Consider the following 26928-nt stretch of genomic DNA (forward strand, 5'->3'; position numbering starts at 1 on the left):
CATCCAGCCCTACACCTTCTTATCTCAGAATCTACGATCTCTGACATGTGAATCCATTTCTTTTGCCCAACATAAAGGACATCAATCAAGCAATCAGGTCATGTGAAATGTGTCAACTGCAGCATCCTCAAAAATTGCATTCACCTCTCATCCTACACAAGGTTCCTTCTGTGCTGTGGTGCAAGATTGCCACTGATATTTTCCATGACCAAGGACGCAATTGCATTCTGGTGACTGACTATTTTATTAAATTCCCTTTTGTCAGTCAAATCAAAGATTCCCCAATGCAATATAATGACTGCAATATGCAGTGTGTTCGGTGTTCCACAATAAATGGTGTCTGACAATAGTCCTCAGTAAACTACTCCACTCTTCCAAGGCATGTGCAGGAAATAGGGAGTTTAACATATCACCTCTTCTCTTCACTATCCTCAGTCCAGTGGTCTTGCAGAGAGCTTTGTAAAATTTGCCATAGTCAAATGTAATGCGACTTGCCAAGCTTTTTTGGATAGCTATGGTAAATCTGCAGGCTACTCCTCAAGGCAGTGATTTACTCTGACCGACAACTCTCATCATTGGTAGACAGATTCACAAAGTTCTTCCTTCCCACACTCTCACTGCCAAACCACATGCACTCAATGCATTATGGGAAAGAAGGGAGAAATGGTACAACAACTTGTTCAATGAGATTCCCAAAGGCTTAACACACATTTCTGTGGATTGAGAGAAAGTTTACTCACCTTGCAGAGGCTTTGGCCTCCATGAGCCCATACAGACTGTGTACATTATAGTGCGTTGATGCACTTTGTTTTGCTGAGGCACAAATGGTTTGACTGCGTAAAGTGCCACCCAACACACCTGACAGAAAAAAAATCCAAAATGGGGACAAGTTATAAAGGGCAGACAAGAAACATGCCCTCACTCTTGACTTTCCTCTCCATGGCCATCTGTCACCCTCAGCTCCGATGTTCCCCTCACTAGGGAGGCACTCCTCATTCCTGACTCACTCCCTCACCAAGGGCTCTACTCTCAACTCAAGGCCCATCCTACTGGACTCTCTACCCCAACTCACGATTCTCTTCTTTGCTTTGTATCCTTTGCCTCGCTCTTGCCTCTCCTGCCAACTGTTCTCTCCTGACTCTCTCTTTCACTGCTGACTCTCACTTCTCTACTGAGGATTCTCATCATTCATGTGGATTAACTCTAGAAATGTAAAATTATTTACAATGCCCGCATTAAAATTAGCAACATGACTTATATTTAGATACTAGCTCAGACTGAATATTGTGGTATCCCATTTTCTAGATTAGAGGGAATTATGTGATATCCCACTCCTATTCCTCTCTCTATTCACACCAGCGACTCATTTATCACCTGGAATGAATGGTGGATTTTCAAGCTCATTCGAAGGACAACCAGTCTCTGATCCATCCACAAAGCTTGAGGGCTCATTCATATCCTAGAACATTCCAGAACGATGAGTGTTAAAAAATTAAGATAAGGTTAACTTCAAAATTGAGTAGAATTGAAAAGTCTTAGAATACATTATAAACTTGGTTAGACTTCATTTGGAGTTACCATTCAGATTTCAGGTTTGCTATTACAAAAAAAAAGGTACAGAGAGAGCTTGCAAAAGTGATTGACAAGTACACTATCAGAACTGAGGGCTTGTATCTATCAGGAAAGATTGAACAGGCCAGAAGGAAGAGGAAAGAAGGTTGAGGGGTGGAAGGCCTGAAAGAGGTCTTTAAAATGATGACAGAGTCAATAGGATAGACATAGAGGTAAAAAAAAAATCACAAATTGCTGGAGAAATGGTTTAACTTTGCCCGAGTCCAAACCTAATGCCATAAATATAAGAGAGTCATTAAAAAGCCAGATAGAAATGCCTTTAGTTGGAGTGTGGTTAGAATAAATAACAGCTATTCAGGATCATGCCATTCACACCCACTCCAGATAAATCCTTTGTTTTTTAAAAACTTGTCTCATTACCAATCCCTTTGGCTTTGCACCATGAAGCTTTTCGAGATTTAGCTTTTCCACCAATTCATCGAAGATTTCCCGGTTGTTCTTCTTCCCCACCTTCTCACCTTTCACCTGCTCAAAGCCCATTTCATCTCTAACTCTATGCTCTGATAAGACGTCATGGACCTGAAACATTATCTCTTGTCCCTCTCTCTTGCTGATGCTACCAGAGCTGTTGAGTGTTTTCAGCAATTTCTGTTTTTATCTCTACCACATGGAGGGGCTGAGGTGAAAAGCAGAGATGTATTTGAGGGATCTAAACAGGCACATCCAGGATATATTGATTGGATAAGAGGAAGTAAAGTGAGAAGAGGTTCATAAGGAGCAGAACACTGGCATAGTCCAGTTGGATCAAATGATCTTTGCTTTAAGTTCTATCCAAAAATGAAAATCATTGTTGCAGTTAAAGGACAAGAAATGGCACAAAGACGATATTAGCATCATCATAAAAGGACACAAATGGACTGCCTTTCTCTGTATTTGACCTTACATTCGCAGAGGGGAAAATGGCACTAAATAGTTGTGAACCTTTTCCTGTTCAAATTACAAAATAAAGCAAGACCCCAGCCTGAGTCATAGAGTCATACAGCATGGAAACAGACCCTTCAGTCCAACCAGTCCATGCCAAACATAATCCCAAACTAACCTAGTCCCACCTGGTTGCTCCTGGCTCATATGCCTCGAAACCTTTCCTATTCATGTACCTATCCAAATGTCTTTCAAACATCGTAACTGTATCTGCATCCACCACACTTCCACAGGAAGTTCATTCCACATGCAAACCACCCTCTATGTAAAAAATTCTGCCTCTCATGTTTATTTTAAATCTCTTCTCCTCTCACCTTAAAAATGTGCCCCCTCGTCTTGAAATCCCTCATCCTAGGGAAAAGACAACTACCATGAACTCTATCTATGCCTCTCATTATTTTATAAACTTCCATCAGATCACCTCTCAATGTTCCACACTTCAGGCTTGCAATGTTTTTTTTCCATTCTTGTATTCATTAGCAGACACTTGGTATTGGAGTGTATGGAGTACATTTCCCACAGTGTCCACAGCGTTCAACTGTACATTTGAAGAGTTTGTATGTGTGTTCTGGCACAGCCTTGCTCCTCCCTAGCTCTGTTCCATCCTTCAAGTCTGTAATCCTCAGCCCTCTTTTGGCTTTTTACAGATCTCTGCACCACTGGTGACCATGACCTTAACTGCTCCAACTCAAACATCTGCAATTCCCTTTGGTAATCACTTCATCTCTCTGCATCTCTATCCTTCTTTTAAAATGCTACTAAAATCTGCTTCTTTGATTGAACTTTCTGTAATCTGCCTTAACGTATTTCTGTATTTGTTCAGAGTCAAGATTTTGTTTGATAATAATCCCATGAAATATTTTGGGATATTTTACCACATTAGTGGTGGTACAAAAATGAAAGGTGAGCATCAGGCGAATGTTTATTTCAGGACAGCATCACAGCCCCAACACCAGAGCCCACATGCAAATTGACGTTGCATCACCAACTATCACTTACAGCAGTTTTCCCTCCTGCACAAAGGGAGTAAAATTTACTCAGCTCATTGTCACGGAGTCAGTGCCAGTGTGAAGTCTGCCATTGAAATATCACCGTCCATAACCTCAATCATGATATAAATGACTGCAAAAGCTGCTGGATTTTTAAAAACCCAAACTGGTTCACTGATACCCTTCAGGGAGGAGAACCTATTCCCTCCTAACACCCAGTTGCACACTACGCTGATGGTTCTTAATGCCCTTGAGGCCACTACAGATGGCAATAAACACAGTTTGGTCAGGTTACGGCACACAGAAAAACTCTCTCTGGTCAGGGATTCTAGAAAAAAAAAGTAACTGTCTTAAAATAAGAGGTAAGCCATTGAAGAGCAATGTTAGGAAGCACTTTCATACACAAAAGGTAGAAATTTCAAACTCTTTCCCTCAGAAGGCTGTAGGTATTGAAGATTAATTTAAACTTTCAAGAGTAACAGTGATTGATTTTGTTGAGTGAATTTATAATTGATGTGGAGCAAAGGCAGGTGAATGGAGTTATGACACAGATCAGTCACAATTTAGCTGAATGAAGAAACGAATCCAAGGGGCTGAATGGCCTGTTCATAAAAATGGCACTTACAATCCAGAGCCCATCGAAGGGCACAGCTTTATGCAACTGCAGCAAGTTCTGGAACCACCACTGGTCCGTGTTGGGATTTGTGAAGTCAGGGAATGCCGTCAACCCAGGCCAAACCTGCATCCCGTAACGAAACAAAGAAAATCTTATTAAATCCAACTGTCTGTCTGGTAAAGATACATTTCAAACAATTCCAATTGGGATCATTGTTACTCTCTATCCAGGAGGAATTCATTTAACCAACATTCAACTTTTGGAAATGCTAGCACCAAAGTTACTTTCAATCAGTGAGTAATTTGGGGGATGAGTCATCACCCCCGAGTCCCAGTGCCAATCCTTTAGGAGTCTGCCAACGGGGCCTTGAGGGAATGCTTCCATTCTGTTTCCACCTATCAATAGTTTAAGACTCCAAGACCACCCACAGGTTTGACTCTTTCTCCTCTACATTGCCCCACCACCATATCCTCACCCTTCAACCTGCCAAGCCGAACTCTGTGTAAATGGGACCAATAGGCCATTACTTTTCCTGGCTGTTGAAATGCTCCTCCTACTGTGCTCCCAAATACAATTATTTGAAATCAATAACTCTAAGGAATACAGATACCATTGTGACACACTCTTTGATTGAAGCACAATAAAAATGTATTTAAATGCTGAATTATTAGGGGAGTTCTTTGCCTTTTTTTTTCGGTTCAGCAATTTGTGATGAATAATAATTTTAGGACTATCCTTGCCCCCTTTCTCCTGTCTCCATGTACTTTGGTAAATCCAACTCAACAGCACCCAAGAACAGATCCAACACCCAGAATGTGATGCCAGCAATACTTTGACAGTATGTGCTTGGAAATAAATTGAAGGCACCTACAGATGAAAGATTTCCGGGTGACTTGCCTCGATAGGCAGTCCTACAATGAAACAATTATTCCAATGTTTAGTAACCAGACAGGCTATAACAGCATCTATACCTTTCCGATCAGAGGGCTTCCAGACACATTGTTGATGAAAACTCCTTGCTTTAGGCCTTCATCATATGGCCAGTAAGAACCTGGTGGCTGAACACTGCTGATTGCTGGGTCCTGCAAAACACAATAGAAAACAGATACATACAGGGGCAGTGACCTATTAGGAAGCTAATGCAATGTTAGCCTTTATTACAAGATGATTTGAATACATGAGGGGGTGCTCCAGTTTCCTCCCACAGTCCAAAGATGTGCAGGTTAAGTAGACTGGCCATTCTAAATTGCCCATAGTGTCCGGTGATGTGTAGGTTAGATGGATTAGCCATGGGAAATGCAGTGTTATAGGGATAGGATGGGGGTCTGTCTGGGTGGGATGCTCTTCGAAAGGTCAGTGAGGACTCTACAGGACAAACAGTCTGCTTCCACACTGTAGAGATTCTATGATTCTACGAGTAGTGAAGCCTTTCTTCAATTGAATAGATCACACTCGAAGTACTGTGTGCTATTTTGGTCTCCTTATCTCAGATATTATTGCCATACAAAGGTCCACCAGCCTCGTTCTCAGAATGGTGGGACTGTCATATGAAGAGAAATTGGGCAAACTGGGACTGCATTGTTTAGAGTCTCCAACAATCAGAGGTGATCTCATTGACACCTTCCAAAATACTTATAGGGATGCAGATGAGATATTTCCCTTGGTTGGAGAGTTTAGAACAAGGGGTTACAATTTAAAACCAAAAGGGGGATGCCACTTAGGTCAGAGACGAATAGAAACGTTTTTAACTCAGAGTTGGGCACCTCTCGAATTCTCTACAAAATCAATACCCCGGATCAATATCACAGAAACAGAAACAGACGGTATCTGCTTACAAACCCAGAGGTTTGGTTAGCCTTTTAAGACATTTGATACAACAAGGAGCTTCTTGTTTCCAGGCACAGGGTATTAATTTTATCAATTTTTTTTTGGGTCGCGAGTGTTGCTGACTTTTATTGCTTCTCCGAAGGGGAGAAGATGAGCCACCTTCTTGAACCATAGCAGTCCCACATCCACAATGCTGTGAATTCCAGAATTATGACCCACCAATAGGGAAGGGACAGCAATGTTGTTCCAAGTCAGATGGTGTGTGACTTGGAGGGAACATACAATTGGTGGTGTTGCTATGCATCTTGCATCCCTTGTTAACCTACTTGTGAACCTGAAGTCCCACTAAACTGCAGCAGTGTTCTGCAGGTTACATTGGCTGCTGGCAATTACCACAATCATGACATATTGCTGTCCATGGGAGTGCAGGTCTGCAACCATCTGAGGAAGGGTGGCAAAGTTCTGAGGGTCGAAGGTAAAATCCCGATAATCCATCATGTAATCAATATCATTCCACTGAGCATCCTGTAGGAAAAGGGAAAGGAGACTGTTGCACTAGAAAAGTCAGTCCCGGTAACCAGTTCGTCAGAAAGCAGCTTAAATAGCCCTATGATTATTTACTCGAGCAAAATGCCAAACTCTCAAACCGTCAGTGACTGCAGGCAATCAATTTAGCTTCCAAGCCCAAAGTGAAACACGCCTCACACCCAACACAATGTGCCTTTCATCCAGGGCAACATCCCTCCCAGCCCACAAAAGTGTGCCTCTTGCCCCTTCCAACACATTACTTATCACGTATCAGAGTTGACAGGCAAAGAACTTAATTTTATGAACCTGGGGTATGCCAGCTTTTCTCATCTGTTTCACCATCTCCCAAGTGGCATTACTTGACCCATATCCCCAGCGGCAGAGATGGAATCCAAGGCCCCAAGCAGGCACCATCGCTGGCAAACCTGCCAACACACAAAACAACAACATATATCATGGAGGCAGTAAGTTAACCAAGGAAAAGCAACACAATGACAGAACAACGTAAATGTTTTTCTCTCTGTTCGAACAGTCAAAACCATGATAATGGCACACAGCCACATGGGTAAAGGAACGGTCAAGACTGATATATGAAAGCAATTGTTTAAACGATAAATCACTTGTACTTTGAGATGGTCTCCAGAAAGATTGGGAGTCAAAACCTCTGCAATCATTCACAAGATAAATTGACAAGAGGATAAGCAGAAGAGAAAAAAAGAAGTAATATTTCGACAGTACCTCACAAGCTCACGATAATCAAAGAAATTTACAACAGCTGAAGTTCCTGTGAAGCATCAGGATTTTCCATGCCCCTACATGGCATGCCCATGGTTAGAAAGTTGAGAAAATAGGGAGAGATGTCACACGAGCACCTTCTTGACATGGACAGACAAATGGCTTATTTTCCAAGCAAGTGTTGAACAATGAGCTAAGATTCTCATTAGTGAGTGATGAGAGGCCTATTTGCATGCATTATCTCTCATTAACAGCCTCATTATTACTTAATGTCACCTCATTAATATGCAGTCTCCCCCTGCTCCAATCTGCCAGATAGAGTCCAGATGCTGAGAATTCCTGACATGAAAGTCAGAGCCGTTACCTGGCAACTCCAGCTTCCCGATTGCTCCTCTGGACCCCCATCTTGGAAAACACTCAACATCAGCTGCTCAATGTAGACTCCATGGGCCGTGACCACAAGCATCCCATGTCAATGGACCTCGCCATCTAACACATACCAGCCTCATCTCATCATCATTGCACAACTCTGACCACTGATCTGCAGTTCAATGCCGTACTTCAGAACACACCAGTATCTCTTATTGCAATGCTGCTGGAAGGATGCTTTGTGTGCAGAGACGGGGATCCAGCTCATGGTTTAGACCACTGTGCCTCTCAGAGATCCTTGCCTGCTTGCTCTTTTAGTGCTTTGCACCTACTTTGATTCCTGCCTTTCCAAATTGAACCTTGCCCCCTCAGCTTCACCTTAAATTCTCACAGCACTCCTGTCTTGCCTTGCTCTTTAACACAGGCACAGTCGTCTCTCTGTAATGAGAGATCAGCCTGAGGGAGTAGGGTCCTAACAGTGTTGCTGCAGTCCTGCAGCCTTTGTGTCAGGTTGCCCAGCGCCCCTGACAAACCTGCCTGCGCATCTCAGTGATGTCACAAACTGGCAACACCGTGGGGTCCTCTTGTGCTTGGGGCTGAGCAGGTGCCTGCTCTCCAGCAGTCCTCTGAATGCTGGAATATTTCTTCCTCCGCCAGACATGGATGTTTCTGTATCTCCACTAGACTAGTGCTGTTATTGCTGGCAAGGGCCAAGATCCTACACTTATAGGGGGTGCGGGAAGTTGGTCATCATACCGCCTGCCTGGATTCTTTCAGCCCTGTCATGGGCAGATTTCTCCTGAAATGAGAGAACGGGAGGGGTTGAGGGAGATGAAAGTGAGTGGGACAGCTGTTAGTGCTGGTGCTCGTGGGCATAAGAGCTGTCCCAAGGCAGTGAATAGGCTGCACTGAAGCAATGCAGGGGGAGGGGTTTAGGGTGGGTGAGAGCCAGTGAGTGAAGATGTTGCAGGCAGTACAGCATGAAACTTATGGGGAGATGGGTGCAGTGGCAGAGTTAGAGTGAGTGTGAGGTAGCAGAGAGAAGATGGTGGCACTTACCCTGGCAAAATGGTCATTGACATTCCTATGGCATTGACTGCATCTTTATCCAGACTGTGGAGACCACACTGACTCGAGTGGCAACTTCAGATCCAAGCTGGCAGAGTCTGTTGTCATTGTTTCCTCTACCAACCCTGGGGGCCTGGGAGACTGCCCTTTCTCTACACCACCCCATCCACCAGGTCCTCTAGGACCCGGCCCACAGAAGTGGAACACCAAAGTTTTCTTATCCGCCATATCGCGGGTAAATGGCCCAAACCGTGCAGGGCATCACCAGGCTGCCAGTGTTTGGCAGAGTACACAAAAGCCTTTGAAAGATGGCACCAGCACTTGGAATCCTGGGACACCCTGGCTGTAATGAGTACTTCCCCGATGGTGAGTGGGAGGATAGGTTGGGCACGGCGCTATAAGGGCAAGGTTCATAGTGAATGAGGTAAGTTTAGGCTGATAGCGTATGAAAACTCACGGGGCCTGCCCAAGAGAAGTCCTCCCTGAAACTCAATAAAAACGACACTTTTCTGATATCAGAAATCAGCCCATAGTCACTGCTGTAATGTAGGAAATGGAAAACAGGCAGGTCACAATCATTGGTTTCTATGAAAGGATGGTATAAGGTCAAATATCTTTCTTCATCTGTGCTGAGCTTTACAATATTTTTGTGGAAAATGTGACAATATGGTCATTATTACCTGCCAATACAGTGCATATTGTATGCAGACTGTCATACACTTGTTGAAATCACTTTGGTGGAACACTTCCTATGGTATTTCTTGGCAACACTTCTTCTCAATCACACTTTATCCCAATTAAATATATTCTAAGCTTAGCAAGTTTACTCTCCCACGCGTGGTTTAGTGATTCCTAACATATGATTTGCTGACAGCCCTCTCTTCCCCTTTCTCAAGAGCTCCAGTCGATCTAGGTCACAGAAGGTGATATGAAATAGGAACTAGAACAGGCCATTTGGCCCTTCGAATCTGCTCCACCATTGAACAAGACCATGGCTACCATATTACCTCAGTTCCATCTTTCCATACAATTCCCAAAGCCCTAATTCCTTCAGTATCCAAAAATCTATTATTCTCTATCTCAGATATTATCAATGATGGAGTACCCCAATTCTCTGAGGTAGAGAATTCCAAAAATTCACAACACTTTGACTGAAGAAATTTCTTCTAATTTCTGTTATAAATAGCTGACTCCCTTTTCTGAGTCTATGACCTTTCTTTATTTTCTGACAAAGGGAAGCATATTGTTGGTTGCTACGCTGTCAAACCTTTCAGAATTTCATGTGTTTCAATTAGATCACCTTTCATTCTTCTAAACTCCAGGAAATAAAAGCCTCACCTGTTAAATCTCTCCTCACAGGAGAGTCCCCTCATCCCCAGAATTGGTCTTGTGAATCTTCCTTGTTCTCCTTCTAGGGCAAGTATATTCTTTCTCAGGGAAAAAGACCAAAGCTGCACACAGGATTGCAGGTCTAATCTCTCCTACACCCGGCATAATTGTAGTAAGACTTCCTCACTCTGAAACTTTTGTAACAGAAGCTGACATACTTAATCTCCTCCCTAATTGTTTGCTGCACCTGTATGTTAACATTCTGTGATTCATGTGTAAGAACACCCACTTAAGTGCAAATATTCCACAGTCTCTCTCCTTTAAATTATTCTGTCTTTTTAGTTTTCCTACTATACAGGCTAGTTTCACATTTTGCCTTGTTGCATTCCATTAATGTTTTTATTACACATCAACCCATCTATATCTCACTGCAGCATCTTTCTCACAGATCGTAAGATACAGGAGCAGAATTAGGCCATTCAGAACATTGAATTGTGCTTTGCCGTTTGATCATGTCTGATATGTTTCACAACTCCATCCTCCTGCCTTCTGTGTGGACTTTGATCCCTTTACCAATCAAGACACTTCATGACTTGGCCTTCCACAGCCCTTTGCGGCAATAAATTCTGTGGATTCGCCACCCTTTGGCTGAAGAAATTCCTCCTCATCCTGGTTCTAAAGGGACATCCCTTCACTCGGAGGTTGTGTCTCTCAGGTCATAGTCTCTCCTATTAGTGGAAATATCTTTTCAACATCCACTCTACCCAGGCCTCTCAGTATTCGATAAGTTTCAATCAGATTCTCCCCTCATCCTACTAAACTCCATCAGTACAGACCCAGAGTCCTCAACCATTCTTAACAAGACAAGCCCTTCATTCCCAAGACCATTCTTGCAAACCTCCTCTGGACTCCCTCCAACACCAGCACATCCTTCCTCAATACGGGGCCCAAAACTACTCACCAATTATTCCAAACACGGTCTAACGAAAGCCTTATACAGCCTCAACAGTACAAGTCTGCTTTTGAATTCTGGCCCTCTCAAAATGAATGCTAACATTGCTTTTGCCTTCCTAACTGCCAACTGAAACTGCATGTTAATCTTAAGAGAATCCTGAAATAGAACTCGTGAGTCCCTTTGAGCTTCAAATCTCCAAAGTTTTTCCCCATTTAAAAAAATAGTCTATGCTTCTATTCTTCCTGTCAAAATGCACGACCTCACACTTTCCCAACAAGTATACTCTCTTGCCCACTCTCCTAGCCTATTCAAGTCCTTTTGCAGTCTCTTCACCTCCTTAACACTACCTGTCCCTCCACATATCTGTATGTCATCTGCAAACTTAGCAACGATGCCTACAGTTCCTTCATGCAGATCATTAATGTATAATGTGAATAGTTATGGTCCCGACACAGATCTTTGCAGAACACCATTAGTCACCAGCGGCCATCCTAAAGAAAGACTCTTTTACTCACCATTCTCTGTCTCTGCCATTCACCCAATCCTCTATCCATGCCACTGCCTTTCCCCTAACACCATGAGCTCATATCTTATTTAGCAGCCTTCTGTGCTTCACTTTGTCAAAGGCATTTTGGAAATCCAAATAGATCATATCCACTAGCTCTCCTTTGTCTAACTTGTTCATTACCTCCTCAAAAGAATTCCAGGAGATTGTCAGGAATGACCTCCCCCTTGACAAAGCCATACTGGCTCAGTCCTATTTTACGATGCACTTCAAAGTACTCTACACTCTCATCTTTGATAACGGACTCTAAAATCTTACTAAAGATCAAGGTCAGGCTAACTGGTCTATAATCTCTCAACTTCTGCCTCCCTCCCTTTTTAAACAGGGGTGTAACATTAGCCAGTTTCCAGTCCTCTGGGACCGTTCCTGACTCCAGTGATTCCTGAAAAGATCACTACTAATGCCTCCACAATCTCCTCAGCTATTTCCTTCTGAACTCTGGGGAGTATTCCATCTGGTCTGGGTGATTTATCCACCTTTAGACCTTTCAGCTTCCCTAGGACCTTCTCCTTAGTCATGGCCATTACAGTCACCTCAGCTTCTTAACTCTCGAAGTTCTGGCATGCTACTGGTGTCTTCAGCCATGAAGACTGATGCAAAGTACATATTCAGCTCCTACACCATTTCTTTGTCCTCCATTACTACTTGCCCAAATTCATCTTCCTTCAATTCAATGTCCACTCTTTCCTCTTTATTACCTTTTATATACCTAAAATACTCTGTAATCTTCTTTTAAATTACTAGCTAGCTTGCCCTCATATTCCATCTTCTCTCCTCATTGCTTTTCTAATTGTTTTCTGCTGGTTTTAAAGGCTTCCCACTAATCTTCACCACATTATGTGCTTTTATTTTTGTTTTTATGTTGTCCCTGACCTCCTTTGTCAGCTATGGTTACCTTGTCCTTCCCTTGGTATCTTTCTTCTTACTTCAGATAAATCTCTGCTCTTCCTCCTGAATTAGCCCCAGAAACATCTGCTAGTGCTGCTCTACAGTCTCTCCTGACCACTATTTTCCCACCTAACTTTATAACATCAGCACAATTTGATATATTACACTGAGTTCCCTTCACGTATGTTCTTCATATAATTTGTAAACAGCTGAGACCCAAATATTGATTCTCAAGGTATGCCACTACTTATAGGTTGCCAACAAGAAAATAGCCTCTTCATTCCTTCTCTTCATTTATCAACCTTCAGTCCATGATAATATATTGCTCCTCATCTCACTCATCTTAATAGTATTTAATAATCTCTTGTGTGGCATTAAATGTTTGATTTTAAAATCAAAGTACCCTGCAATCAACCTGTTCCCCCTTAACCATCTAATGAGTGAATATCGTCAAAAGCGTGAACAGGTTTGTTATAAACATGTTTTCCTTCACACAAATTCATGTTGACTCTAATTATATTACATATGTCAAAAACAGTGTAAAAGTTAAAAAGTGTAAAACCTAGGTGTAAAAGTGCACTGCAACTTTATAAACAGCACTGCTTATAACTAGGACAATTTCTACTTCCTACCACCAGAATTTTTACCTTTTTCTGACCTTTGTTCAGCTCCAAGAATGCAACAAATATAACTTCACTAATCAAACAAATCCAGGGTATTAGAATTGTAAAATGTTACTAATAAGACTATTTGGCCCGTTGCTTTTGTACTGGCTCTATGAACAAACTATCCCTGCTTACAATTACATTCCACTTTGTTAATATACCTCACTATTAAATTGTAGCATCATCTGGATTCCCATCAACAGAAGCTTGAGAATGGTAGTCATTTCACTTTGAGAGCTGACTCGAAGTGGCAATTGCACAAGCATCCCAACAGCAATTAACTCAAATCATTTGGTAACAAATGGACATTGTTGTCTTAAAAGGGAAAGGCCAGGTAAGCACAGCTGAACTAGAACTGTTGTATGAATCATTCTGAGTTTAATAGTATAAAGCCCCTGTCATTATATATCATCACATCATTCCAATTACTCAGCAATGCCACACATTTGCTATTATGTATAAACATGAACACCTGACCATTAGCTCATTTTTCCTTTACTCTTCACAGAATCACACAAGTGTTATAACGCAGAAGGAGGTTATTTGGTCCATCGTTTCTGCATATATTTTCTTATATCCTTGCACATAATCTCTATCCAAATAATTGTCCAAAGCTCTCCTAAATGTCTCAGTTTAGCATGCCTCCACCACATTTACAGCATGTGCATTCCATACTTTTACTACTCATTGTGTAATCAAATTTGCTCCTTTTCAAATCTTTAAACTCATGTCCCCCCGTTCTTGTTCCTTTTTTTGAGTGGAAAGTTTCTTCATTCTATTCAGCCTACTGATGATTTTGAAAACCTCCATCAGATCTCCTTTTAGCTTTCTTCTCTCCAAGGAAAACAGTTCCAACTTCTTCTATCTATTCTCATAACTAAGATTCATTATCCCTGGAACAATTCCTCTAAATTGCTTCTGAGCTCTCTCCAACGCATTCACATCTTTCCTGTACGGTGGTGTCCGGAACTGTAAACAATACTCCTGCTGAAGTCTCACAAGTATCTTCTACAAGTTCAACATCACCTGCTTGCTCTATGTACCTATTAATAAAGCTGAGAACACTATGTTTCATTAATTCTTCTCCAATTGGCCTGACACCTTCAGTGACCTACGCACATAAACACTAGGTCCCTCTGCTCCTGCACTCCTTTAGAATTGTACCCCACTATCTTTTTATTATCTTCCAACCAAAATGCATCACCTCACACTTCTCTCAATTAAAGCTCATCTGCAGCCTATCAGCCCCCTCCACTGATCTGTCTACGACCTTCTGAAGTTCTACATTGCCCTCCATGCAGTTTAAAATTCTTCCAAGCTTTGTGCCATCTGCAATATTTCAAATTATTCACTACACACCAAAATCAAGATCATTAATATGTATTGGGAAAAGTAAGGGGCTCAATACTGACCCCCTTGGGAACTCCACTATAAACCTTTCTCTGGCTCAGAAAATATCCATTGACTATTGACTCTTTGTTTCCCATCACTCAGCCAATTTTAAATGTTCTCAGACTTACCGATGACCTCTAGGTACTGCTGGATGACTGAGCTGGGGTCAGGGCCCATGAATACATAGAAGTCGAGGATCCCTCCAATAGTTCTCCAGGTCAGGGCAGGAGCAGGCTGGAGGACCACATCTGCATTAGGAAGAATGATTATTAATGACAGTCCTGTTCATTAAATGCTTTTGATGCTCAATTCTTTTCTCCTACACTTCTCTGTACAGTAGCTTGTTAATTTCCTAAATCCATGTAAGAACAGGACTTGCCTCCATTTGTTTGATGGTTGAATTTTCCAGTTTCTGATCTAGACACACGCTAATCATGGTATTGTTTTCCCCATGACCCTCTGAAGTGGGTTTTAGAGAGCAGCTCGAGATAATACCTCATTTAATCATTCTATTCTCTGGCCTCTGCACTTTTCTACAGTGAAGTGCTGAGGGCCTTAATGTATTTCAGCATCACAATCAAACCTTGAAGCTTACTCCACCTTCCTACTGGTATATGCTTATTTGTGAACCAAACATGCCGCCAAAACAAGCATGAATAACCCAAACATTACTGAAACCTTACCACAAAAACCCAAGTACGCGTCATATCACCAAGACTCAGATCAAATATCCAACACTCAACATCAAAACACAAAGTCAATACTCAACATCTCACTACCAAAGCTCAAACTAAATATCCAACACTTCAAGATCAAAACCATAACCAACCATCCAACTCATCAACTATGACTCATTTAATGCTTTTCTCTCCGAATCAAATGGTTGTGGGTTCAACCCCAACTCGCGGGATACATTTTAGACTCAAGCTTCAGTGCTGTGATTCAACACAAAATAAAAAGCTTGTGAAATTACCAGATTACCAATGTAATCAATAATAATGGTGTGAAAAATATTAATGTATGAGATGCAGATTCCCATAAATACCTCACAACAAACATCGCACCATAAACAGCTCATTCAGCTGGATGAAAAAGAAACTCTCCATTAGAAATGGAATTAATTGACTTTCCCATGATGCTTTGTTTCCTCCCAGAAACCCTTGTGCTCACCCATTGCATTGCTGTTGAGGAGGAAAACACCATGCGACATTCCATCGGGCTCCAGAGACAGGTAAAAGGGGTGGACCCCATAGAGATTAACAAACTCCTGCAGAACAAGAAGAGGCACGTTTTTAGAATAAAGGATCACATCACAAGCTACAAGCAGCTCATGGAAATAAGGTTAGAAACAGTTTGAATGTGGTGGAGTTAGTCAAGGGTATACATTGGAGTAACTGATCTCAATACAACAATAAATTGCACACTAATATAGGTGGATGGTGGTGCACTGGTAATGTCACAGGATGAGTAATCCAGAGGACCAGGTTAACTATCCTTGATTATTGTAAAAACCCATCTGGTTCACTAATACTTTAGGGAAGGAAATCTGCCATCCCTACCTGGACTGGCTAACATTGGCTCTGGACCAGCAGCAGTATGCTTGACCCTTAACTGCTATCAGATACGAGCTAGCAAACCCCTTATTTCAGAAACAATTGGGGATGAGCAACAATGCTGGCCTTGCAGCAATACCCACACCCCACGAAAGATTAAAGGATTAAAAAGCAAAAAAAAAAAAAAAATCCATAATATGGGTTAATATCCTCATGGAGCAGTTTGCTAGTGCTGCTGGAAAAGGTTTAAATGAGTTTGTCAAGGGAATGGGAACCTAAGAGGGAATTCAGACAGAATAAAAACAAAAATTGATTATGGGAAGTAGAAAAGCTGTAAATGGAAGAGGAATAGCAGCAAAAAATAAACAAATCTTCGAACCAACCAGGGTCAAATTATAGAACAGTGTCAAAAAGACAGAAGTAAAACCATTTTATCTGAATGCTTGGTGACATTTTTACAAGATAGTGAATTGAAAGCACTAGCAGAAGTAAAAGAGAATGATTTAATTGCCACTATGGAGGTGTGGCTGTAAGGTGACTTAGACTTGGAATTGAGTATTAAATGGTGTTCAACATTTTGGAGAGTAAAGCAAAAAGGAAGAGTCAGCATGGTCGTGCTGATAATAAATGACACGTATTTGTGAAAGACGATCTCTGCTCAGAAGAACAGGATGTAGAATCTGTTTGGGTGGAAGCAAAAAAACTGCAAGGGGTAGCAAGAATTGGTTGGAAAGGTTTATAAACCACTTCAAAGTGATGGTAATGTAAGGCATGTTGTAAATCAGGAAATCAGATATGTAAGTAGCAAAAGGAATCCAGTAATCATGGGTGACTTCAAGCTAGACTGGGTGAATCTAATGAGCATCAATGCTGTAGAGGAAGAATTCCTAGATTGTGTTCAAGATAGTTTTCTGAAGCGATATGCTGAGGAAACAGCTAGGGCACAGACTATTCTAGATTTAGTATTATGGAATGAGAAAGCGATAACTAATAATCCTCTTGGACAGAACCTTTAGGAAATAGTGACCAAAGTATGTAAGAAGTTTCTAATTCATTCGAAAAAGATGTTGTACAACCAGAAATTAGGGTCTTTAGTCTCAACATGGGCAATTATGAAAGCCTGAGAAGGAGGTTAACTGTGGTCAATTGGAAATAGGCCATGGCTAGTATTTAAAGAATTAATGCTTGGTTTTCAAACAAAAAACTACCTTTTTAGGACAAATGAGGGGGTAGGCGATGGCCTAGGTGGTATTGTCGCTAGAATATTAATCCAGAAACCCAGCTAATGTTCTGGGGACCTGGGTTCAAATCCCACCATGGCAGACGGGTGGTATGGGAATTCAATAATTAAAAAGAAAGTCTGGAATTAAGAATCTACTGATCACCATGAAATCATTGCTGATTGTCGGAAAAAAAACCCCATCTGGTTCACTAATGTCCTTCAGGGGAGGAAATCTGCCATCCTCACCTGGTCTGGCCTCCATGTGACTCCAGAGCCACAAAAATGTGGTTGACTCTCAACTGCCCTCTTAAATGGCCTAGCAAGCCATTTAGTTGTACCAATCGCTACAGAGTCTCAAAGAAATGAAATCAGACGGATCACCTGGCATCGACCTAAGCACCGGAAAAGACAATGGCAGAAACAGCCCTGTCGACCCTGCAAAGTCCTCCTCACTAACATCTGGGGGTTAGTGCCAAAATTGGGAGAGCTGTCTCACAGACTAGTTAACCAACAGCCTGACATAGTCAAACTCACAAAATCATACCTTACAAACAATGTCCCAGACACCACCATCACTGTCCCTGGATATGTCCTGTCCCACTGGCAGGACATACCCAGCACAGGTGGCAGCACAGTGGTATACAGTCGGGAGGGTGTTGCTCTGGGAGTCCTCAACATTGACTATGGACCCCACGACGTCACATAACTTCAGATTAAACATGGGCAAGGAAGCCTCCTGCTGATTACCACATACTATCTTCCCTCAGCTGATGAAGCAGTACTCCTCAATGTTGACCAACACATAAACACCGTGGCTACAAGCGCAGGCCAGAAGCTAGGAATACTGCGGCGAGTAATTCAACTACTGACAACTCAAAGCCTGTCCACCATCTACAAGGCGCAAGTCAGGAGTGTGATGGAATACTCCCCACTTGCCTGGATGAGTGCAGCCCCAACAATACTCAAGAAGCTTGACACCATCCAGGACAAAGCAGCATACTTGATTGGCACCACAGCCACAAGTATCCACTCCCTCTACCACTGATGCTCTGTAGCAGCAGTGAGTATGATCTACATGATGCACTGCAGAAATTCACCAAAGATCCTCAGATCTGAAACCTTCCAAAACCCACGACCACTTCCATCTGGAAGGACAAGGGCATTAGACATATGGGAACACCAACCCCTCCAAGATCCCCTCCAAGCCACTCACCATTCTCACCTGGAAATATTTCACCGTTCCTTCACTGTCGCTGGGTCAAAATCCTGGAATTCCCTCCCTAAAAGCATTGTGGGTCAACCCACAGCAGGTAGACTTCAGCAGTTCAAGAGGCAGCTCACCACCACTTTCTCAAGGACAACTAGAGACAGGCAAGAAATGCTGGCCAGCCAGCGACACCCACATCCCACAAATGAATAGAAAAAAAAACTGAACAGGAAAAGCGAGACAGCCATGGCTAACAAGGGAAATTAAGGTAGTACTATATCAAGGGAGGAGGCTAATAAAGTTATTTAAAAAACTTGTAAGCCTGAGGATTGGGATAATATTAGGTTGCAGCAAAGAAAGTGTAAACCGAATATGAATGTAAAATAGCAAAGAAACAACATAAAACTGAAAAGGAAGAGATTAGCAAGACAAATATTGCTCCATTACAGATAGAGACAGGTGAAGTTACAGGTGATAGATAAATAGTAGAGAAGCTAAATAAGTATATTGGCCCAGATATTCCAACAAGATAGTTGTTGGAGCAGTTTTGTCTCAGGACCCTGTAAAATCCCAGATGCAGCAGTCTGCCTGGGAATTGTCAGAGAAATGTAATTTTCTGATGGGCAATTCCCTTCGCATCTGGAACCCACCACAGGAATCTGTCAAAGGTGGAAAGTTCAAAGGGTTCCACTTAAATTGAGCTATTAACTACCCATGAAAAAAGACAAGTAAAAACATAGTCTAATTCCTATGTTAACCATTTAAGTTGATCTCCCCCCACCCTGCCACTTGGTACACCCTCTCCCAATTACACCTCCCCCAGACCCACTGCACTCAACACAATTCCACCGCTTCACCTGCCTGCCCTGATAGTCCCCATGCCTGTGGCCTGAACTCCAGGGACTGACCCTGAACTTTCGATCAGTCTCTACCTCCCCCTCCACTGCTTCTGCCACCAGCATTGACATCCCCACTTCCCCCACTGCCAGCCCTGATACATCTACTACCTCCACCCCAACCTCTACAGGTTTAGAAAAATCATGAGGGGCATAGATAAGATGAATAGCAAAGGTCTTTTTCCCTACAGAGGGTGAGTTCAAAACCAGGGGTCATATTTTTAAGGTGAGAGAAGAAAGATTTAAAAGGGACCTGAGGGGCAACTTCTTCACACAGAGGATGGTGCGTATATGGAATGAACTGCCAGAGGAAGTAGTAAATGCAATTACAATTCCAACATTTAAAAGACATTTGGACAGGAACGTAAATAGGAAAAGTTTGTCAGGATATGGGCCAAACACAGGCAAGTGAGTCTAGTTTAGTTTGGCAAACTTGGTCAGCGTGAACGAGTTGGACCAAAGGGTCTGTTTCCATGCTGTATGACTGTACGACTCTCCTTTCACTGACCTGGCACTACCCAACTGGGGGCCAACCCGCCTGATATCCCTGCATCTTAACCAACTGCCACCCTAACCCCATATTTACCTGACATCTTATCCATTCAGAGCAGCTGTCAAAGTGTGAGTCTGTGCTGCTGAGCATTTAAATCTCAGACATGGCACTCTGACTGATGTTAAAGGGCTGCGTAGTTTGTTGTTCTCCTCCCCCCCCCACCAAGTGTCCTGCACCACAGACAAACTGTTGGTTTCAGCTATGTTCCAAATCTCTCAAGACGCCAGGATCAGACTTCCTTGTCTGGAAATTTGGAGTTTGGTTCGAACATGAATAAAATAAGCATTACTGGGCTTGCCATTTCTCTGAATATCGAAGCCTTTGCGTTTATCTCCACAGAGGAAATATCCTTTAAATAATTAAGACTGAAGGGTCTAATTGGAGCCTGGAACTTAAAATAGAAATATTCGTAAAAATCTGTATTAGGCAGTGAATGCCAGGTGGGAAAATCATCCAGGATTTCTGCTATACTGGGATTTAAATTGAAAAATATAATTTGTGTGGACACTGGGCGAGAGCCTGGAACGCTCTCCTTGAAAAAAAAAGCTGCTGAGGCTGCAGGATAATTAAAAATTTCACAACTGAGATTGATCATTTTTTATTACCCGAGGGTGTTTTGTGTTATGAGGGTGAGTTTCCCACCCTGGCTTTCACTGCCCCAGCAGCATGGAGCCTCAGTGTAATGTTCTGACCAACACCTCAGCTAAGATCATATTTTTTGGCTGTACCTGGTATGGTTCAGTGAGGCTACATGATGAGTAGTTGAGCCAGGAAAGCTCCCAGGCTTTCTCTTGGACCTGTGCTGAATAACACGATGCACAGTACACTGAGTTATGGAGCCATGGCAGGTAAGGTTGATTTGCGCAACAACTTTGTAGGAGTTGAATTGTCTCCTCCTGTTTCAGCAGAGATGCTTACACTACTAATTAGCCAACTGGCACTCATACCTCAGCAATAAAGAATGGCACTTGACTGGTGTATGGGAGAAAACTGGCACCCTTGGCATTGCATTGCCTTCAGGGGATGGGGGAAAGAAGTAGGAAACAAAATGGGTTATGGTGTAGTTTATAGAGTTGACTTAACACATCCCATTAATTATCCAATAATGATGCAGCACAAAGCAGAAATTCCATTAATCCTTCAAAATCCACAGGGCAGGGTTGCTTCCTTGGAGGATTAGGGCTGTTTTATGTTAATGTTTATTTTTAACTTGTTAAAAAATTAACAGCAACTGGTCGAATACCAGTAGAGTGAAAGGCCTTGATTATAATGTAGATCTCCCTTTACTTCAGGAAACTGGAAATGTTGTAAAATCAAAGCCCCAATTAAAAAAAGAATAAAAAGAGAAGTACAGCACAGGAACAGGCCCCTTAGTCCTGTAAGCCTGTGCCAATCATCATGCCCTGACTAATCTAAAAACCAAACCTTCTGCCCTTATCGGTCCGGATCCCTCTATTCTGTCCCTATTCACATAACCATCCAGATGCCTCTTAAATATAACCAACATGTCTGTTTCCACCACCTCTTCTGGCAGTGTGTTCCAGGCTCCTACCACTCTCTTCGTGAAAAACTTCCCTCGCACATCTCCCTTCAACTTTCTCCCCTCACCTTCAACCTGTGCACGCCTGGAATTGAAAAAGCCTCTGACTTTCCACCCTATCCATGCCTCTCAATTTTGTAGACCTCTATCAGGTCTCCTCTCAGCCACCTTCTTTCCAATGAAAACAGTCCTAGTCTTTCTAACCTTTCCTCACAGCCAATGCCCTCGAGACCAGGCAATATCCTGGTGAAAAGTTGTTCGTTTGTTAGGAAGATACAGCTAATAGCGAAGCATATTCAAACAAGTTTGAAGGTGTACAGTCCTTCAGAGGTTGGGTAGGTTTTTGACTGTGAGCCTTCTCTACCCACAAACCCCTCCCTGATTTCAGGTGTAATGTTTGGGGGCAAACATATGCTGGTGTTGCCAACTTTGGTTGAGTGTATTCATGGAGATTTCAGCATGATTTCCCATCTCTACACAACACACCCACAAACCCAAATCACTGCTCACCCGAAACTGCCTATCAGGCGGTGAACAAATTCTTCTTTATCCCATTGGATAAATGTAAACCGTCAACCAAAAGACCTTTCAAACCCCAGTCCCTATCTCCAATAATCTTTCTAGATGATATGAAAGTGATTTCAAAAATACTTGTCTTTTTTTTCTCCCAGGTATTGATTGCAGCAGGGTTCCGAGAAACAATCAATAATTCCTGGGTATTTATCACTGTTTTGATGACATCCCAGGGTAATTGAGCTTTGGTATGCTTTGCCCCACCTAGGTAGACTGGCTGGTGGGTAACAAGGTGGCTATGTTTAAATAGGACACAGATCTTCTTCAGTTAATACTAACGCAAAGTTGTTTTTGTCATGTTCCAAATCATACTGTACCCTCGGCACACTGTCACGGGCCCAGAAGGTCAGAGTGTTCCACTGGACGCTCTGCAGGAAGCTGGCCCGGTGTTCCCCAAGGCCGTAGATGTAAACTGAAGGCAGCGAGGTCGACATTTGCAGGAACTGGTCAGCGAAGAACAGAGGAGCCACGGTGGTGTTTAACCTGTTTCAAAACACAGAGGTCAGCAGGGTCCAATAGCATTGCAGTTCGCAGGTAACACAATGGGGAACCCACGCCCTCAGACTGATGGAGCTGGCATGGTGCGACAGCCATGATGGCTCCATAGGCTGAGAGAGCATGTGACCTGGGAGCACTGGGCCACAATGACCACCAAATCCTCAACATGTTTTGGCATCATATTGGGGGAGGCCAGCAGGCCAATGGAACTGAGATACAGGCAGTCCCTAGGTTGTGAGCAGGTTATTTTTATTCATTCACGGTGTGAAGGCGTTGCTGGCTAGTCCAGCATTTATTGCCCATCCCTAATTTCCCAGAGGAAATTAAGAGTTAAACATATTGCTGTGTATCTGGAGTCACATGTAGGCCAGACCTGGTAAAAATACCCCTGAAGGGCATTAGTGAATCAGATGTTTTTTTTCAACAATCGACAATGGGTTCATGGTCATCATTAGACTCTTAATTCCAGACTTTAAAATGCAAGTCAAATTCCACATCTGCCATGGCGGGATTCAAATCCAGGCTCCCAGAACATTCACAGTCCAGCGATAATACAGTAGCCCATTGCCTCCCCGTAAGTTCTGTTATTGGGTGCACTCGCAAATCAATTTGTACACAAGTCAGAACACAATAAAGGCAATGTAAAATAGCCATTTGTAAGTAGAAGGGAAATGTTCACAAATCAGATCTTTAAAATTAATACTAATACACCCTTGTATAGGATGCTGTTCATTAGTATGAGCATTTATAACTTAGATATTCACAACTTAGGGACTGCCTGTAGATATTAACCATGATTGACTGACAGATTTGACACATGGAGCTAAACAGCCATGTACTGTTCATATGTTCCAATATCCGAGCAATGAGGAGGAAAGGAGGGTTGAGAAACACAGTCAGTGTTGGGGAAGGGTCACATGATTAGCTAATCATTGGAGGGGCAGTGACGTTGTGCTTGTGTCACTGGACCAGTGGTCTACGTAGTAAACTAGTAATGCTCTGGGGACATTGGTTTAAATCTCACCATGGCAGATGACGAAATATAAATTCAATAAAAATAAGGAATAAAAAGCTAATCTAATGGAGCCAGGTAACCACTGCTGATTGTAGTAAACTAGATGGGTTTTTTAAAATGAAATTCTTCAGAGAAGGAAATCTGCCATAATTACTTAGTCAGACCCATAACAATGTGGCTGACTCTTAACAACCAACTGAACAATTAGGATGGGTAATACATGACCATCAACCACATCCCATGAATGAATAAAACAAAAAGTGAACAGCGCAGGGTTGCCAAATAGTGGTCACCTTGCAGGATGCTGAAGAAAGGAAATAAACTGATTATGGAGTAGACGTTATCCTAAGCCTCTTTAAAATCACATGTTGGACAACTGGAGTGTTGTGTCCAATTCTGCACAACATATATTTTTAAAAAGATGTAAACAGAGGATTTACCTGAAAGGTACCTAGAATGAGGGCCTCCAGTTTTGTGGGAAAACAGGAAAAAATGTTAGAACAGAAAAGACTTAAGGGGAAATGTTCAACAATATGATACTTTTTGACAGAGCAATGAGGCAGGAAGGTCAGTGATGATAGCCAATTGGCAAAGAAACTGGGATGAGATGAGGAAAATTTTCCTTTCTCCAGTGAGTTGTGCTATGTGGTGGAAGATGAATCAATAATAATTTTCAAAAGATGGGTTCAATAAATATTTGAAAAGGGAAAATTAGCAGGGCTATGCGGAAAGAGAAAAGGGGAGTGGGACTAATTGGATAATGCACTGAACACAGTGCGTTGGACCAAAGGCCTGTCTCCAAGATTCTATGAAGACTGTTCAAACTTGAAAGCATTTCATCGCCATGTTGGTATTCCACCAAACTCAAACATCACAAATGCAATGGCTCTTCACCATTGATGTAGACCGTGGACCTAGACTGTGGATGCTGGAAATCAAACAAAAAACCAAAATTGCTGGAAATACTCATCAGGTCCAGCAGTGTTTGTGGAGGGAAAGCAGAGCGAATGTTTTGGGTCCAGTGACCCTTCTTCACAACTGTCCTGCAATAACCTTACACTATCGTTAATTCAGCTTCCTCTCCACAGATGCTGCCATGCCTTCTGACTGGCAATTTCTGTTTTGTTTCAGACCATGGGGCTACTGGACAATTCACCTCACACCCACAATATTGCACTGAGGAAGAGACACACACACACACACACACACACACACACTAAATGAAGGTAAACTGAAGGCAGTTATATGATCTGTTTAATGGCAACTTGACATCAGCTAGCTGTGGATAGACTGAGAGTCTCTAAAATACCAGAAAAATGTTCATAGATCATAGAATCCCTACGTGGAAACAGGCCCTTCGGCCCAACAAGTGCACACCGACCCTCAGAGCATCCCACCCAGACCCATCCCCCTAATCTACACACCCCTGAACACTACGGTCAATTTAGCATGGCCAATCCACCTAGCCTACACATCTTTGGACTGTGGGAGGAAACCGGAGCACCGGGAGGAAACCCAGACACGGAGTGAATGTGCAAACTCCACACAGACAGTTGCCCGAGGGTAGAATTGAACCCGGGTCCCTGACGCTGTGAGGCTGCAGTGCTAACCACTGAGCCACCATGCCGCCCGTTGGAGAACTTCAGGTGGTTTACAGGTACAAAATGTGCCTGAAAACTTACAGACAAACTTAGTCTGCCAGGACCTAGGTGTGAGAGAACAATTACAGTCAGAAAAGCCCTATAGTTTGCACAAAAATGCTAGTTTGAAGACTTGAATTCATGAGGCGTTAAAATGAAGCGAGCAGATTTGCCTAGCTTGCACCAGAGGAAGATTTTCCAAAGAAAATTGTCACTGTGAAAGACAGTTCAGAGAGTAAAAGTCCCCAGGCTGGGAAAGGAAAACAACAGAAATAATTTCTTGGGAGTTCAGAATCGCCTTGGATTTGTTCCAGGTGAAGTGAATGTCTACTGGAAAAAGCGATATATATCTGTGAAGTTTGTGCTAAAATAAAAGAGAAAATGTCTGTTTTGTGATTTAAATTATAAGTCAGTGATAATGTTTAGACAATAGTACTTTGCCAAGTACTAGCATGACAAGATTATAAATCCTTAAAAAGTACATCTTAAATGCTACGTTATAAAAGTTTTAAAATCAAGATGGCTCACTAGAAGTCTCTGTGGATTAAGAAACAAACAAACAAACAAACAAACAAACAAACAATCTCCAGACAGGACAGAGGCCATACTTCTGGATGTGACCAACTCTAGGTCCCATGAGGTACATTTGGCCTCCCAAACCTGATCTAATCCTTCTTCTGTTCCCTCCCAGAACTTCCTCAACCCTACATGGACTTGAGGACAGAGGACTCAATCCTTAAACTGTGCACCTGGACATTGACGACAATCTGCCTCTTTTAAGGCCATATATGATTCACATAACTGGGAACCTGGGTTCAACTCCACCCTCGGGGGACTGTCTGTGTGGAGTTTGCACATCCTCCCCGTGTCTGTGTGGATTTCCAGTGGGTGCTCCAGTTTCCTCGCACAGTCCAAAGATGTGCAGTTTAGGTGGATTGGCCATGCTAAATTGCCCACAGTGTTTAGGGACGTGCAGGCTATAGGTGAGTTAGCTATTGGAAATGCAGGGTTACAGGGATAGGGTGGGATGCTCTTTGGTGGGTTGGTGTAGACGCAATAGCCGAATAGTCTGCTTCCACACTGTAGGGATTCTACAATCTACCTTTTCAAACAGGTATTCGGTCAACTGTCTAGTGCATTATTGTTTTATTTTGCTTCTGTCGAGCATTGAGGTGATTTATTAAGTTAAATGGCCCCTCCACATCTCCACTGGAACAATTCTGATTTGCCTTTTCAAGTAAACAGTATGCCCTGACTGAAACCATAGATGCAGCTTTTAAATTACCATACGACCTTATTTGCGAAGTTGCCTAACATTTCATGCAAAGGAACATGATGTGATGTCTGTCTTTGCTGAAAAAAGAATGGCAGAAGGCAAACTGACATTGAGGAAAACTCCATCAGAGAGCAAATCCTGCAAGTAATGCTAATCAAGTATCGCACTGATTTCAGCACCTGAAATAGCTCAATGAAATGCTAGTAGGAACTAGATAGATAGTAGGAACCGCCGATGCTGGAGAATCTGAGATAACAAGGAGTAGGGCTGGATAAACACAGCAGGCCAGGCAGCATCAGAGGAGCAGGAAGGCTGACGTTTCGGGTCTGGACCCTTCTTCAGAAATGGGGAAGGGGAAGGGGACTCTGAAATAAATAGAGAGAGGGTGGGAGGTGGATAAAGGAGCAGATAGGTGGAAAGGAGACAGACAGGTCAAGGAGGCGGGGATGGAGCCAGTAAAGGTGAGTGTAGGTGGG

At 42.6% G+C, this 26928-nt stretch overlaps 1 protein-coding gene across 4 annotated transcripts in view; it reads right to left on the bottom strand.

The window, feature by feature from the left end:
• The window catches only part of gaa2 (alpha glucosidase 2), a 61973-nt gene that overhangs the window by 19951 nt on the left and 15094 nt on the right, over positions 1-26928 (bottom strand). For 3 of the 4 annotated variants that reach the window (XM_020526544.2, XM_048609340.1, XM_048609339.1), the window contains exons 4-12: positions 22341-22506; positions 15650-15746; positions 14608-14727; positions 6820-6938; positions 6379-6510; positions 5130-5240; positions 4168-4281; positions 1375-1459; positions 741-858 (exon numbers count right to left, since the gene is read on the bottom strand). In XM_020526544.2, the coding sequence (XP_020382133.2) occupies positions 741-858; positions 1375-1459; positions 4168-4281; positions 5130-5240; positions 6379-6510; positions 6820-6938; positions 14608-14727; positions 15650-15746; positions 22341-22506 (1062 nt within the window). The remainder of the gene's footprint in view (positions 1-740; positions 859-1374; positions 1460-4167; positions 4282-5129; positions 5241-6378; positions 6511-6819; positions 6939-14607; positions 14728-15649; positions 15747-22340; positions 22507-26928) is intronic. The other variant, XM_048609341.1, reaches the window with a different exon arrangement.

Source organism: Rhincodon typus, chromosome 21 (genome assembly GCF_021869965.1).
Source record: "Rhincodon typus isolate 14 chromosome 21, sRhiTyp1.1, whole genome shotgun sequence".
Lineage (NCBI taxonomy): Eukaryota > Metazoa > Chordata > Chondrichthyes > Orectolobiformes > Rhincodontidae > Rhincodon > Rhincodon typus.